This window comes from Vicugna pacos, chromosome 18 (genome assembly GCF_048564905.1).
Source record: "Vicugna pacos chromosome 18, VicPac4, whole genome shotgun sequence".
In the NCBI taxonomy this organism is placed as follows: Eukaryota; Metazoa; Chordata; class Mammalia; order Artiodactyla; family Camelidae; genus Vicugna; species Vicugna pacos.
Window position 1 is genome coordinate 34330313 of NC_133004.1, and position 17275 is coordinate 34347587.

At 35.7% G+C, this 17275-nt stretch overlaps 1 protein-coding gene across 3 annotated transcripts in view; it reads left to right on the forward strand.

Annotated features, from left to right (window-relative positions):
• The window catches only part of TPST1 (tyrosylprotein sulfotransferase 1), a 69823-nt gene that overhangs the window by 27393 nt on the left and 25155 nt on the right, over positions 1–17275 (forward strand). For all 3 annotated transcript variants that reach the window (XM_031687381.2, XM_031687376.2, XM_072943045.1), the window contains exon 3: positions 10877–11075. In XM_031687381.2, coding sequence (XP_031543241.1) covers positions 10877–11075 — 199 coding nt within the window. The remainder of the gene's footprint in view (positions 1–10876; positions 11076–17275) is intronic.

Genomic DNA, 17275 nt, shown 5'->3' on the forward strand with positions numbered 1-17275 from the left:
TACAAAAGGTTAGAGAATCTCTGAAATATGGAATCTTAATCCATAATCCATACAAGAAGCTCCCTGGATTCAAACACTTCTAAAACCATTGCAGTTTTCTTCCTTTCTCATAAAATGCTGACTGGGGTGCCCTGACTTGATGTGGTAATCTGACCTGATGACTTATGTACCTAGAATAAGGGTATAAAAATAGAAACTACTGTTAAATTCAGGTAGCATCTCCTCATGAAGAAAAGTTAGCTATAACTAAATTTTATTTTTCATCTTTCCATTTATAAAAGCAATATATATCCCCTGTAAAAAAAAAAAAAAAGAAAAAGAGAAAGCAGTGTGCTTCCCTTGTGTGCCCTGCTTGCCCCTATCAAGGAATATCGTCTTGATTTTTTTTCAAAGTGTAAAACTTGTACAGTAAATATTGATTCTTCATGTATATAATTTGTGAAACCTAGCATTCAGTTATTGATTATAAATTATTAGGTGTTATCATCCCAGTGACTTTAGGTTATTTTTATTGATTCACAGAGAATTACAGCTCTAGCTGTTGTCATCACAGTTTATTGTTCTTTCCTGATATTACACCATAACTAATTTCTAATTGCCTGTATTCCTAGGTAAGCACTTCAGACTATATGCTTGTATCTTGGTCCAGATATTGTAGTTTAATATAAAATGAGCATATTAGACACTCCTACCCCCTGGCTCTCTCCAAGTAGGGATTAAAGATATATGCTCAGGTTAAGTTCTTGTGGAAATCAGGAAAAGATAATTTTCCTAACATGAAGACCAAGGAAATTCATAGAAATTTCAAATCAGTAAATTTTAGAAGGGAAAGAGATCTTACTTAGCATGTAGGATATGGAATGGAGACCCAGTAAGTTTCTATGCTTTGTCACGAATCCATGGCAGAACCATGACTGGAACTTCCAATGCTTATTCTAAGATTCTTGCCACCATATGAATTTTTAGAAATTAAAGTATAATGTATATAATAGGTGCACAAATATTCAGTGTACAATTTGATGAATGTTTATATCTCTATGCACTTGTGTACTTATCATCCATATAAAGATACAAAAAATTAACAGCAATCAAAAGTCTTCTTTACGCTTCTTCTCGGGGGATATCCTCCTCAGTTCCAGAGTAACCACTGTTCCAACTTCTTTCACCAGAAGTCATGTGAGGTTGTATATGCAGTTCAGAAACAATCAATCTTGCTTGTTTTTTAACTTCATATAAATGCGGTCATGTCTATTTATTATCTTGTGCCTGGCTTTTTTCATTTAACATTTAGATTCATCCATATTATACATAGCAGTAGTTCATTCTTTTTCATTGCTGTGTAATATTCCAGTAGTTAAATAGAATCTCTTACAAGGCTGCAATCAAAGCTTAACTGGTAAGGGACTATTTCCCAGTTCACATGGTTTTGGATAAGATTCAGTTCCTAATGGATGTTGGATGGAGGATCTCACTGCCATGAAGCTTTCTCTGTATGGCTACTCACAACATAACAGACTTCATCAGCAAGCAAATGAGAAGAGCCAGAGAAAGTGAGCAAGACAGAATTCACATTTTCGTAACCTAATCTTGCAAGTGCCATCCTTTCACTTTTGCCACATTTATCAGAAGCAATTCCATAGGTCCAGCGACAGTCAAGGGGAGGGGATTAACAAAAGGAATACCAGGAGTTGGGAATCATTGGGTACCATTTTAGAAGAAGCTGACCAGTCTGCCGTCTCGCTGCCAATGACTCATTTCCCTTTCATATGCAAAATACATTTCCCCATGTCCCAAAATTCTCATCCCATTACAACCTTAAAGTCCAGCATCTTGTCATCTAAATCAGGTCTAGTTGTGGATGGGGCTTCTGGGTATAATTTCTTACATATAGGTCCTTGAATACAATTGCTCTCGATCTGAAGATTTGTGACACTAAAGATACAAGTTATGTCCTCACCCCATCCCCAGCACCAGTATACAGTGGTGGAACAGTCATAGAGTAAAGACATTGTTACTTAAAATGAGGGAAATAGGAAGCACAAAAGTAAAACTGGTTCATATCAATTCTGAAATACATCTGGGAAAATGTTACACATTTTTTGATGAGGTCTCAATCCAATATAAATTGAAGAATTATTTTCCATGTCTCTCTGCTCTGGCCTCTTCCTTTTTTTAGAAAGATAGCACATATTTTGTAGCTGTGTGGTTTTATCAGTCTGCTTCCTGCCAGCAGAATTGGGAATCCAGGGTGTCTTCTCATTTTGTGCTGTTTCTGTATTCTTCAGTCCAAGTTGGCAATGTTGCTGCTGATAAACTTTTCTCAAAAACTTTGTGGGTCCTCTGTAAATTTCACTGGGGTTCATTCCGTTTGGATGATAGTTTTACCCACAAATTCTTTGAGATAAACCCTTTTTGCTTTGGGTTCCTACTGAGTTGGGTAAGGGACAATATGGTTAAGCTTCCTTAGAGGCCTTATTGTTAAATTGAGAGGACCTGTGAGTTATACCCTTAATTTGTTTAAAGGACTGTGTGTGACTGAATTATTGGGGACCATTTTAGAAGCAGCCTACTTACAGAGGTTAATTTATCTAATCAAAGTAGTTTGCTGACTTGTGCTCTAATAGATTCTTCAGAAAGTGTCCATGGAAACAACATTCCCTGAGTTCTTAATTTTGATAACAACTGCTCAGTGCCCTTTATACCTAAAAGTCAGTTTTGCTGGATATAAAATTCTTGGCTGTTTTCTTCCGTGTGTATGTTAAACAGATTGTTCCATTTTCTTCTGGCAAAAAGTATTGATGTTAAAAAGTCTGATAATCTAATTTGGATTCTTATTCTTTATTTGTTCCTTTATTTTCTCCTAGAAGTCATTTGCTCATTTTGCCTAGATGCTCAAAGGATTTTTTTCTTTTAAAGTCCCATAATTTTACTGGAATATGTCTTGATATTGGTCATTATAAAGCACATATTCTCAGATAGACCAAGACTATGTACTCTGTCAATATGTAGTTTAAAATAAGATATTTTCTTTGAATTTTGGTTTTTCGTATTTCCTAACTTTGATTTTCTCCTTCCTATTATTCATATGCTGGATTCCTTCTTTTTCCCTTTTTAATTTCTTTCTTTCTTTTTTCTTTTTTTGCCTTCAGTATTTGGTCATTTTGTCTTTAATTTTATCTCTTCATTTTTTATTTTTAAAATATTTCTTCTGTTTCCAATTATTTTAAATTGAAAAACATTTAAGTCTTTTGAAGGCATTATTCTGTTTCACATTTAATTTCTTCTAAGAATATCTATTATATTTATTAACTCTTGTCTTTCTTCAAGATTAGTCTTCACTTCTTAAATGATTTTTTTCATTTCTTATTTTCCCCTGAGTTCTACTGCTTCATTTCTGAGTTTTTATAATCATAATTTATGTTGTTCTTTCCTGTCTGGTATCATTTTTTAAAATATCTTTTAGCTTGTTTTAAAATAGTAAGTTACAATTTTAATATGTTTTTGTGGACATGTCTTTCTAGCTGCTTTCCTTATCCATAGGAATGTTATTTTTTTTCTCATCATAACTTTGGATGAGTTTAACCTTGTACTTTTTTATTGCTCACTTATACATGAAAATAGTTTTCTTGAACCTTTAGAAGAAGGAATGATTCAGAACATCTTTATTAATTTCACAGATCTCCCTCTTCTGATTTTTTTGGTAAAATATTAAATACTGTGATGGCTTGTTTTCTGAGATGTCATGGTCCACCCCCTCCCTCAAATGTATCTGTACCTTTTCACTCTTTTTTCTTTGTCCATATTCTATTTCTGTTCTGAGAAGTTTCCCTTCAGTGTGGTGCCCATCCTGAAAAGGTGCTTTGGCTGGTTGGTTTCAAGAGTTCGTGTTTCCCAGCCTTCTGACCCCTTTCAGAACTTACCAAGGGCCCCTTGCACTCATCTTTTGGTTTGGTGAAACACCTCCCACTTTAATGTTCTCAGATAGGCCCACTGTGATTTTCAGAGTCCGGCTGACTTTTGTATGCCATGTTGCTTCCTTCTCTGTCCTCCCACACATTCATTCCATGCAGGTATTATGACTGTGTTGGCTGTTTCCACCTACTTGTATTTGAGGATTCTGGGGGCTGCTCTGTCACCTAGCTTTGTTTTTAAATGTTGTTTATGGGGTTTGGTTTTGCTATCTGGTTTCTTTGTTTTCAGGGGATATTTGACAGGATGAAAAAAAATATTCTGTGGTTTCTCAGATTCCCTCTCATTTTTCAGAACTTGGACTTGGAATACTTGGCCTGGGTTTGGGGGTGGTTTGCAGGATTTTGAACAGAGGAGTGACATGATCTGACTTGTTTTTAAAGGCTCTATCTAGCTTATATGCTGAGAATAGTCCACAGGGTTGTAAAGGAAGAAGCAGGGAGACTGTTAGGAGAATATTGTAGAAATCCAGGCAAGAGATAATGTTGGCTTGGACCAAGGGAGTAGCAGTGGAGTTAATGAGAAGTGATCATATTTGGATATATTTTGAGGTATAGTTAATAAGGTTTTCTCCCATCCAAGTACTAACCAGGCCCGACCCTGCTTAGCTTCCAAGATCAGATGAGATCAGGCACGTTCAAATAAGGTTTTCTGATGGATTGGATGTGGAGTATGAGAGGAGAGTAGTCAGAAGACGACTCCAGTTTTATTTTGTTTTATCCTGTGCAGCCAGAAGGATGGAGTTGACTTTAACTGAGATGGGGAGGGCTGTGGGTATAGTAGATTTATGGCGTAAGATTAGAAGTTCAGTTTGGGCTGTGTTGAGCTTGAGATAATTATTAGACTTCTGAGTGAATCTTTGTGATCATGTGTCCCACTACTGCATGGGCTAAAAAAGAAAGACATTGTTTATCATAGAAAATTGGAAGATATAGAAAAGTTAAGGTAAGAGTGTAAAAAATCACAATCATATCACTCTCATTGTTAACATTTTGCTGTGATTCTATGTATATATATATATAACATGCATATATAACACATTTTTACAAAACTGAATTTCTGTTGTGTACACATTTTAAAATCTGCTTTTAAAAGGTATAACCTAAACATTTTCTAAGAGTGAGATATTTTTTGAAAACATGACTTTTAATGGTATTTATCTTCTGTTTTACTTTAATAAGTCAAGCCGTATGGATTATGTACTCTTTTATCCATTCCTTTTTGCATTCCAGCCCATTCCAGCCCTGATGCTTTAGTCCAGAGGATTTGGTTTCCTGTAGTAGTTGCTGTATGTCATAATTCAGACCTGTGGTTTGGCAGCCCGCCTGGCTGTAGTGTTTAACTAAGACTCATGGAAGATCTGTGCTTTTAAAATGAGTGTCTTGGAGGATTATATTCACCTCAGTCATCAGGACTTTGGCACTGTCCCCATTCCCTGAGGAGGGGTGCCTTCCACTGTGAATGCTACAGAGGGAAGGGAGCTTGGGCACTTAAGACTCAGGGAGAGCCTGCAGGTTCTCAGATACCCTGCCTTGCAGAGTTGTGCCTGGGCTGTGGATATTGAAATACATGTCTGTCAGGCACTGTTTTATGGTCCCAATGAGACTAGAGGGTACCTGGATGGTATCTAGTTTATACCCTGTTACACTTCAGGCCTAAGTGTTGGTTAACTTTTGGAAGGACCGAAGGAGTGAAGGAGATTGGGTAAGCTCCATCCAGCCTGCAGGTTGTTGTCCAGAGAAGAAAATCAGGTTCTCTGGACAAAACTCATTTCTCTCTTAATAACTATATCCTTTTGAACAGAGAATGACAAAGTTTTCTGTAAGGGACCAGATACTTTTGGCTTCATAGGCCATATGATTTCTGTGATAGGTGTTCAGCTCGGATGTAGAGTAAAAGCAGCCATGAACAGTACAAAAACAAGTGGATGTGGCTTTGATCTAGTAACACTTTTACTTACAAAACAGGCAGCAGGCCAGATTTGGGCTATAGTTTGCCAGTCTCTGCTTTTGAACAGTGTTTTGCAAAACTCTGTCTCTTGTCTGTTAGTGGTCATTATCCCTAATCTCTGAGGGTCAGAGTTTTCTTAAATCTGACAAAGCTAGGTCTCACAGGTCCGATTTCTAGGGTGCATTCTCACCACTGCACTTTGCTGCCACTTAGAAAAAGACAGACTAACCAACTAGAACCCATGGGAAGAGAGGAAAGACAAGCCCAAAGAGCTAATTTGGAACAAAGAGGCAACTCTAAGAGTTTAAGGGTGGAAGGTTTGTGTAGCTCACCAACCAGACAGTGACCTCCTGGAGGACTGGGACCATACCTCCTCTTGTTTTTTATTTTATATCCTATTTTATTTTATCCTGTCCTGTCCATCGCTCAACAGATGTCTTCCTTGAATCTGATAAGTGCAGAGAAAATAACTGTTTCTTCCCCCTCCTTACCCTCTCTACCCAGGCAGCTCCAAATACATCCTTAGCTCTCCTCACGTGCTGTTCTCTAAATGCACCAGGCTGTCTCGTGTGTGTGAAAGTTGACGTCCTTCTGCGAGGAAGGGTATCACCTGAGACCACCACCCTTCCCCTGCCATAAACCCTATATGCCTGTAAGATACAGTCTTAGATTGGGGTTGACAGATTTTTTTCTGTAAAAGGCTGAATGGTAAATATTTTAGGTTTTGAGAACTGTATAGTTTTTACCTCGACTACTCAACTCTGCCACTGCAGCACAAGAGCAGCCATAGACAGTCTATAAACAAATGAATGTAGCGTGTTCCAGGAAGACTTTATGACATTGAAATTTGAATTTCATATGATTTTCATGTGTTATAAAGTATTCTTCTTTTTATTTTTAAAAACAAAACATTTAAAAATGTAAAAGCCATTCTTAGCTTGAAGGCCAGACAAAAACAGATAGCAGGGTTGGATTTGGCATGTGACCCATAGATTACTAACCCTTGCCTTAGCTGCTTGGTAACTCACGTTGACTCATGTCCCACCCCAGGAGACGAATGGCCTGGTTCTGTCCTCTGCACTCCCATTATACGGTTTCTGTCCTCTGTCATCACATTTATCATGCTGCGTATTAATCGTGTATGTTTCTCTTACTGGACTCTGAGCTTCTTGAGAGGAGGGCCATGACACAGTCGTGTCATCTCTGCATGCTTTAGTGTCTAACGACCCAACACATAGTGGGTCAGAAATATTTAATGTGAATTTTGTGCTCAATAAGTGTAAAATGCCATTATTACTGTCTTAAAGAGAAACACCTGATCAATATGCAACACGCCTTTCCAAGTTCTTCCTCTTAGGAGTCCATAGCAACTGCATTTGCTGCCAGTGGAGCTTGTGACTCAGTGATTACATGACAAAAGCCTTTTCATTTTTGAATTCTATCTCTTTCAGACAGAGATGATTGTACTTTATATTTAAATCCTTTATTTGTCATAATGATAAACCACAGCTTTCATTTTTCTTTTAAACCAGTGCTATAATCTGGATGCAGAAATAATGATAGCTGTTGTTTACTGAACACATACCACATTTCAGTCTCTTAGTCAACACTGATTTTCCTTTAGACTTTTGGTAACTTCCTGACTACTATCAATTTACCTCTTTTTCTTTGTTCCCTACACCTGAAACAAAACTAAGCAACACCACATTGCTTTTCCTCCATGCTATCTATTGTAATAAGAATGATAACACCATCCATTCAGTCCTTCAAGTCAAATCTGAATTCACCTAGACTCCTTTTTCTCCTTCTCCCCATATCTGACTGGCCACTAAGTCTTATCAATTAAAAAGAAAATCTGTGGAGGTTTTTCTTTCCCTATCTATGTCATTTGCTCTAGTTGAAGCTTTAATCATTTCTCAGTTCTCTCAATATATAGTTGAACATTTTTACTGGTTTTTCTGACCCCAGGTGCCCCATCCTTCAATCTGCCCTTCCCATAGTCATCAACATTGAATGCAGATAAGGATAATCTGGTCTTGTCCATCCTGTGATTAAAACCTTTCTATCATTCCCCATCATTTTCAAGATAAAGCCAACTTCCCAGTCACAACATACAAGACCCTATGTGTGACTTCACTGCTTAAAATAGATGTGTTTCAGAATTCAGAAATTTTTAGATTCTAGAAAGGTCATATGCTGTACATAAAACATATCTTATAACATCCTTGCTCATTCTGGATCAGCACTCTGTAATCAGACACATCAATATTTCTGCATCTGAGAGTATGATTGTTTATGCCAAGTAGAATAAAGGCTGTAAATAGATTCCTGTCAGTTCAGGTAATGTTTTGCTACCAGATAAGTTACAGGAAAATGTTTAGCTTTTGGAGCTTCTTGGATTTCAGAATTTGGGGTAAGAGTTTGTGGTCCTGTGGATGTATGGTGGTCTGCTGGAGCTGGGTTGCTCCAGCTGTAGACAGCCCATTTTTGTGCATCTCTTCTCAACTCTGCAGTAGTTGACGTAGTGGTAGTAGCTTGAAATCAGCCATTCTGGGAGTATTTACATCACTGGTCATCAGTAAATGCCACAAATCATGGCTTTTTCCTTCTTGGAAATCAGGCTGTTAAACATTACTAGCACAGCAGTGCATATATCTATTACATATACAGTATGTTTTTATCATTGTGGCAAAATGACTTTCTCAGTCTATGCAGTATAGAACGAGAGGCCAGGGTTTTCAGGGAAGCATAGACTGTAAAAATTAAGATGATCAATTGGACAGCAGTAGGAGAACTGGGTAAAACGGGAGCTTTGGAGACACACAGACATAGGTTCAAATTCTAACTCAGTTATTTCCAGACTGTGTGACCTTATGGGTCTCAATTGTCACATTTGAAAAATGGGTACTGATAATGTCTTTCCCTTGAGGTGGTTTCAAGGATTAAAATGGATACCATATGCAAAGTGCCTGACATAGAATGAAAAAAAATTGTTTTTTGTTTACTATAAACCTTTTTCTTCTTAAGATGTTTCTCTCTGCAGGCATGACTCCCTTTCTCTAACATTCCTAATGCACCCACAGTAAATATAGTGTAGTTCAGCACTTGGATGTTCTCTAGTTACTTCATCTTGTGTCACTTGATTTCCTTATAAAGATATGATCTTTGACTTCTCTTGAGTATGTTTGTATAAACTAAATTTATAGGGTTTTTTCCCTGCCATGAAAAGCTTTTACTCATTAATTTAGTAGACATTTATTGAGAATCTGTTACATGTTAACATGCTAGATACTAGTGATCGTGAGATTAGTAAAACATAGATCTTCCTTATAGTCTGGTGGAATGATAGATAGTTGGACAAGGAAGCCAGCTGCTTAAATACAGACTTTTAGTAATCTGGGTGAGAATGATGGTGACGTGAACTAAGGCTAGTGGCAGCCAGAATAGAGGAGAGATCACCCTACTCAAAGGTAGAGCCTCTGGAACTGGGTAACTTGGAAGTGATCTTGCTTTCTCCCTGCCCCATCTGAGATTTCTGGCTTTGCCTGGTGGATGGGGGTGGTGCTGTTTGTCAAGATAAGATGTACATGAAGAATAGATTTTGAGGAGAAGATGATGGTTTCAGTTTTAGACCATCTTTGTTTTTAGGTGTGAGTAGAGTATCTGGGTAGGGTGACCATATAATTTAACATACAAACTTGAACATTTATGGGTGTGAGTGGGATGTGCTGTTAATAATTAAGCTGGGTGCAAAAGGTATAAACTGAAACTGTCCTGGACAAACCGGGATGTTCTTTACACATGTAAAAAATGTCCAGAAAAGATCATTAGAGATGAAGCCATACAGGGAAAATGTACAGAGTGAAGAGAGCAGTGGGTTAAGTGGAGTCCTGGAGAAATTTTTAAGAGAGAAAAAAGAATGTGGCCATCAAGACAGGGAGGAAGCCTGGAGCTAGTGGCCTCACAGAATCCCAGGGAAGAATCATTGTATTTTCTCTTATGTATTTTTTAAGGAGCAGAGCCCCTTTGAGGGATTCTTCATCAGATGATGACTATCTGCAGTGAGAGGTCGTATACTTAAAGAAACAGTGTTTTTACTTTTTATTAGAATACTATGAGTGACTTCTAACACATTATGACATAAAACTCTCTTAGGCACTTTTGTTTTATAGTCATTTGGCCAAATCTGCTAATTCAGATCCAATTTTAATCTAGATGTCATTTTATATTATATTTTACCCCAAAATTATGAGTCAGATTATTTAGTCAAATTTGATGTCACTATAAGCTTAAAGTAAATCTCTAGGTCAAGAGTTAGAAGACATTTATTTTGTCATATTGAAAGTCATAAACAGCACTTCTTTTTCTTTCTTAGATAATAAGGTTCTTTAGGAAATAAACTGAAAAATAAGACAAATGAAATCTTGCATTCTTAATAGATTATGGTTGGCTGTTTTCCCCCTAATATTTTATTGAAAAATTTCAAACATACAAAGAACTGAAAGAATTATACCCACTAGCTATGAATAACATTTTGCTGTGTTTACTTTGTCACATAATCTGTCCATCTGTCTGTCCCTCTAGTCATCATTCATCAGTCCATCTTATTTGTTGTTGTTGTTTTTTATGTATTTCAGGTAAGTTTTTCTAAGCAGTCTTATCTTTGTTTTTTTTTTTCTGAATGTTGTAATTAAAGTGTCAACCCATTTTGTGCAGATGTTTTCAGCTGACCTCTTTTCCTATTTCTAGAAATCTGAGGTTGCCAATGATTGCTGTCAAATTGAGAACATTGAAAGTCTGATAAATGTGTTAAGCCTGAATAATGCCCTCTCTCTCAACAGCTTTATAATCTGGAGACTTATCATTTTTAAAGTTAGTGATAATAATTTTCAGTAGCCTCTTACCACATTTTTTCAGTAGTCTAAATGAATATTTATTCACATTATATTGCTTTCAGAGTGGAGAGATCTACAGACCAAGTCATCAAGCCAGTCAATGTGGGAGCTCTATCAAAATGGGTTGGGAAGATCCCTCCAGATGTTTTACAAGACATGGCAGTGATTGCACCCATGCTTGCCAAACTTGGATATGACCCATACGCCAACCCACCTAACTATGGAAAACCTGATCCCAAAATCCTTGAAAACACGAGAAGGGTAAGTAAGATTTTTAAAGTAAATGAAGAAAACTGGATGTGGAATTTGGTTCTTGGAAAATATTTTTCTTTTTTGTTTCTTGCTTTTTTTATGATCAGAAGATATTTTTAAATTAGAAAAATCACATTTGCAGAATGCTTTATCATCATAAGTCTTCCACGGCATTTTAAGGATAACTGAGACTTCCCAGGAACTATGGGGACAATTCTGTAATCTATTTTTCCCAATTTCTAAGAATGATGCTTACTGTTGGGGAAATTTATTCTCATAGTTGATTATAACAAATTTGCATAAGTGCAGAATTATTAGTGACCTCACTTATAGTTTCTTTTTACTTTGAATCTAATGAATACTTTACTTTTAAACCTTTGTTTAGATAAGGCATGATTTCTCAATACTTGATAACTAAACATTGGCTTCATAAGAATTATTAAACAAATACGATAAACTACCCTCTGAAAGAGAGAAAGTTGCTATTAAAAAGTGTAATTACAACTATTTATTTTATTTTTTTTCTGTTCATGTTTTTGGTTTTTTTTAAACATTTTTTATTGATTTATAATCATTTTACAATGTTGTGTCAAATTCCAGTGTTCAGCACAATTTTTCAGTCATTCATGGACATATACACACTCATTGTCACATTTTTTTTCTCTGTGAGTTATCATAACATTTTGTGTTTATTTCCCTGTGCTATACAGTGTAATCTTGTTTATCTATTCTACAATTTTGAAATCCCAGTCTATCCCTTCCCGCCCTCCACCCCCCTGGTAACCACAAGTCTGTATTCTCTGTCTGTGAGTCTATTTCTCTCCTGTATTTATGCTTTGTTTTTGTTTGTTTGTTTTTACAACTATTTATTTTAATAAGTTATACTCACATCTTTATTTTATTTCAGGAAGACTGAAAACTCAAAGAATCTCAACATATACCTTACCAATATAATCTATTTCATACCAGAACTCGATGTATTCTTTTTTTAATTGTGGTAAAATATAAGTAACATAAAATTTACCATTTTAACAGTTTATAAATGTGCAGTACATTTGCATTGTTGTGCAGCTGTCACCACTATCCATCTCCAGGACTTTTTTCATCTTTCCAAACTGAAACTACGTAGTCATTACCCATTCCCCCTTCCTCCAGCCCCTGGTAACCACAATTCTACTTTCTGTCTCTAGATGCAGTCTTTTTTGAAACTACAGTTTAAACAACTCAACCATGTTAGCATAAGTTCGCAGGTAGGGTATTTGGTTTCAAGATTTAAAATTCCTTAACTTTATCTGGCATTCTCTTGTTATGTCAGAGTTCTCCCCTCCCTGCAGCCTTATGATATATCATCTCTTTATCCTGTCCTTCTTTTGATACCCTTAATTGACAAACAAACTTACATTTCATGAGGCTAATTTCCATGTAGATTTTTTACTATTAGTTATTGCTTTCATTTTTCCTTTTTCAGTTCATTAATAGCTATGTAGAAAGAGCTGTTTTCTTCTAAACTATCACATATGGAGGCAGATTTTTATTTTTTTAAATAATCTTCATTTTTTTAAATTTTTCATACACACATTTTGTTATAAAAATTTAAGCTCAATTTCTAAAAGTTATGAAATTTAACAGATAAGAATAAAATTCTCTGATATTACCACCCAAACACTTACCATTCATAATATTTTAATGTGCTCCCCTTCCTTTCTGCATATTGTTAAACAAAGTTAAGCTTACATATTTTATAATTTACTTTTGCAAACATACAATCTTATATCCAGCACTTTCCTGTTAGTATTCATGAGCATTTTCCCATTGTGCATATGCTTTTTAAATACAAGTTTTCATCGTTATGTAGATAAATCATTATGAGCCACCTTACATCCTTTATGAAACACAGTACTAAGTAAATGAATGAATGAACAAATGGATAAAATGTTTCCCTAGTATATCTTCTATAATTCATTTTATCATTTTTCTTTTGTTGTTTACAATTTTCTCTTTGACAAACAGTGCTTCAGTGAACATTTTTGCACATACTGCATTTCAGTTTTTTCTTTTTTAAGATATACTAATGAGAGTGGAATTAAACCAGTCAGAGTATCTGAAAGTTTTTTAAGGTCCACGATATATGTTGATAATTTTTTTAATCTTTCAAACTACCAGCACAATATAGGTAATTTTACTTTATATTTTTGCTAATTTTAATAGGTTTCATTGATTAAAATAATTGAACATTTTTCAGTTATTATCTATATATATTCTTTTCTGAAAGACCTCAAGTTTTAAAACAGTTTTATATGTGTTAAAGTTTTGTGAATCACATTCTGCTAAAGACGAAGTATCCATCAGTCCAGCATCCATTAACCTAGTCCTTTGTAATCTCTTGGTAATTGGTAATTCATAGCTTTCTCCTTTGTGCAATACTGAAATGGTTTTTGTAATCCACAGTACATGTATACATGATATTTAGAGGTTTTCCAAGCAGTAGACATTACAGTTTTCTTACATGCAAGTTGTCTGGCTAGATTATTCTTGGCTTGCTTGAGTGGTTAAGTTGGGAAGAATGCTGTGGTTTGAATCCTTGTGACTAGAGAATTTGTTTCATACACATTTGTGGCTTTTGAAAGGGTTTCCAAATGCACACTGGAAAAAACCGCTCCCCCATCTCTGTCTATGTCTAAAGTGACAAATAATTTTGAGGGAAAGAAAAGATAAAGCGTGAACTGTAATTGCATTTTGAGCACTTTGTGATAATGCATATATGCTGACTTTCTTGTTTCATGGGATTGAGTTTCATAAGCCCTCAGATAATCCAAATACTATGTACTTTTAAAGCTTTTTGCCTGGAAAAACTCAGATGCTAATATATCCAGCACTGATGATCATGAGGTTTCATAAAGTAATACTTACAAAGTGATCTTCAGTTGCTAGCTGTGACATGAGAGGCTCCAGAGAAAACACATGGCTAGGGAGTCGTTCCCTTTATCTATGGGATGAGAGTGGGAAAGTACTCACATTTTCACTGGGAATATAAAATCCAAAGCTCCAGGCCTAAAAGTTCTGGTTTTCATACAGTTTTGGGTCTAGAAGTATGGTGTCTGAGTCAGCATATTATGGGAACATGTTGCCCAATTTTGAATAGAAACTCATTTGCTTCATAGCTGCTGTGACTCAGATGGTAAATTGGAAATGAAATGCTGACATATTTTGTACCCTTTCCCACCGTGGCCTCTAATCCCAAAATTGTAGCACATTTCAGTAAATGGTACCCTCTAGGTTACATTCTAGCTTTCTCTCTCCCCCGTAGGTTTTTAATCTTTTTAGATTTACAGGCCTATTTGAGAATCTGGTGAAACTTATGGATCCCTATCTGAGAAATACAGACACATGCATACACAGAATCTTACCCACAATTTCAGTAAATTCGTAGATGCCCATCAGATTAAGGAATTCTGTTTTGTAGTCTTCTTGATCAAGCTCATCCACTCATGTGACTTTGATTACATCCTATTTGCTGATGATCATAAATCTGTATCTCCCAGTGGGTCTCTTTCCTGAGCCCCAGGCTCATTTTTCCCACCTGCTTTCTATATCTCTCTACCTGGATGTTCACAAGGACCTCAAACTCAATGTCCAAAATGAATTTATTGTCCAAACTTGTTCCCTGATAGGCAGAAGCTAGATGGAATTGTCCACTAAACTGAGCAAGAATTTTGAATAGGAGTGGTTTATCTATATTTGCAGTGTCTTTGAGCCAATGAGCAGATATGAGGAGCAGAGTCCTCAGGACACGTGGGTGAAGCCAAAAAGCAGTTCAAAGACCTCATTACTAAACCTGAAGAGTGAGTTGAAAAGTAGATCCAAGTGTGAATGGAATATCCAGTTGAAACCCTGACTAGACAGTACTACAGGAGAGCAGGTAGTCAAATGGAAAAGCACATATCAGTGTGCAGAATCCACAGAACAAACAAGAAGGAACTTGAGTATTAATTAGGTGAGCTGGGAGAGGGAGTTGGGTTATATTCCTGAACCAAACAGTAGGAAGCTGCAACAGTTGAAACTGATGTTCTCGCATTAAAGGTAGAGCCTGTAATGCATACCTGTGTTCTAGTTCCTGTACTCAGCAAAACCTGCTTCTCCCAGCTTTTCCCATCTTCATATATAGCATTTCTATTTATCTAGTCATCAAAGTTACTTAGGATTACCTAATTTTGCAGATCACATGTAATTAACTGGGTAACAATTCCCCTTGATTCTACATTTGAAAGTATCTTGATTCAATTCTGTTTCAGCTACCTTAGTTCAGTTTCTTCTCATTTTTCACATGAATTAAGATTTCTTTCTGTTTGTGTATGTGTGTTCATTCTTCGCTACATTTAAAAAATATTCAATGGAAGTTATTTTTTAAAAGCTCAAATCTGAATGTACGTTCCCTTATGTAAACCTTGAATAGCTCAGTTGGTCCTATTGAGTAGAGCCCAGACTTCTTAGAATGGCATTTATTTTTCAAATCTTTGGAGATTTTCTGGTGACGTTTTTATTGTTGGTTTCTAATTTAACTTCATTACGGTTAGAGAACACACCTAGTATGGTTTCAGTCCTTTGAAATATATTGAAAATTGGTTTATGGCCAGCATATGTTCTCACATGTCACTTGAGAGAATGTGTATTCTGTGGTTGTGGCAGAGTTCTATGAATATCACCTAGGTCAAGTTTTCTTACAGTGTTGTTCAAACCTTCTAATTCTTATTGATTTGGGGAGTTGAAATTTTATCAGTTTGGGGAAAGATGTGAATTTGTCTTATTTCTCCTTTTAGTTCCATCAATTTTGCTTCATGTATTTTCAATCTATATTATTAGGCACATACCCTTTTACATCTTCTTGAGGAATTAACTCTTTTATCATTATAAAATATCTCTCATCAGCTCTGATATTTCTCAAAAATCAAATTAATGACATAGAGAGCATACTTGGGATGCTCACCCAGAATGCCCAGTGAAAGGACAGAGATGGAAATGATAGGTAAGAGAAAATTGTACATTCTAAAGAAAGGAAATTGAGACTTAATGAATAATAGAAATCTCCAAAGGAGAAACCAGAAGAAATGGAACAGCAGCATTAATCAAATTTGTCATTGTAGAAAAGTTTCCAAGGCTGAAAATGACCTGAGGAATAAACAGGTTTTATGTGTTCTAAAGAACATTATGAAAAAATGTCTATACCTAGATATATTTTAGTGGTGTTTTTAAATTCTAAGGATCCTGAAAAAAAAAACCCTGCATATATCAAGGCAGAAAAAAATAGGTTATCTACAAAGGATCAAAAATTATGCTAGCTGCAAAATTCTTTTTTGTAGTGCTATATGTTAGAAAATAATGGCGCAGTGGTTCTTATGCTGTGTGTACTTTTTGGTGTCTTTTTACCCACTGAACAACAAATTTACGTGTGTTGATACGAGTTGATATTCCTGGAAATAAAATCCATAAATTTCATTGTATTTTCAAGTAAAACAAAGAATGGTACTGGAGTAATATCTATTTTTTTCTTTTGAAATAGTTTAAAACTTAAAAGTTGGAAGAGTAATACAGAGAGCTCCTGTATGTCCTTTCCCAGATTCACTGATTTTTAACCTTTGCCCATCGTGTCCTCCCGCCATCCCACCTTCCTCCTTTCCTCTCTTTCTTTCTTTCCCTCTCTCTCTGCACGTGTGTGTGTAAAATATATTTACCAGATTTACTTTGGTTTTATCATTTTCATCTTACAAACACACACACTGTATTGTGTTTTATTTATTTATAATTTGAGTATTGGGTGCATACATCATGCCCCTTTGCTTTTAATATTTCCTGAGAATAAGATATTTTATATAACTACAGTTATCAAATTTAGAAAATTTCACATTGGCACAATACTTTTATCTAATTTGTAGTCTATATTTCAGTGTTGTCATTTGCCCCAATAAGGTACTTCCTAGCTTTTTCTCCTTACCGGTACAAGTTTCAGTCTAAGATTACATATTGTATTTAATTTCCTATTGTTTTAGTTTCCTTTAATCTGTAGCAGTTCCTCATATATTCTTTGCCTTTCATTGATGATGTTGAAGTTTTTGAAGAATTTAGGCTAGTTATTTTACATAATGTTTCTCGTTTTTAGTTTATCTGATACTTCCTCATGATTAAATCAGGTTGTGGCTTCCCAGCCAGAATAC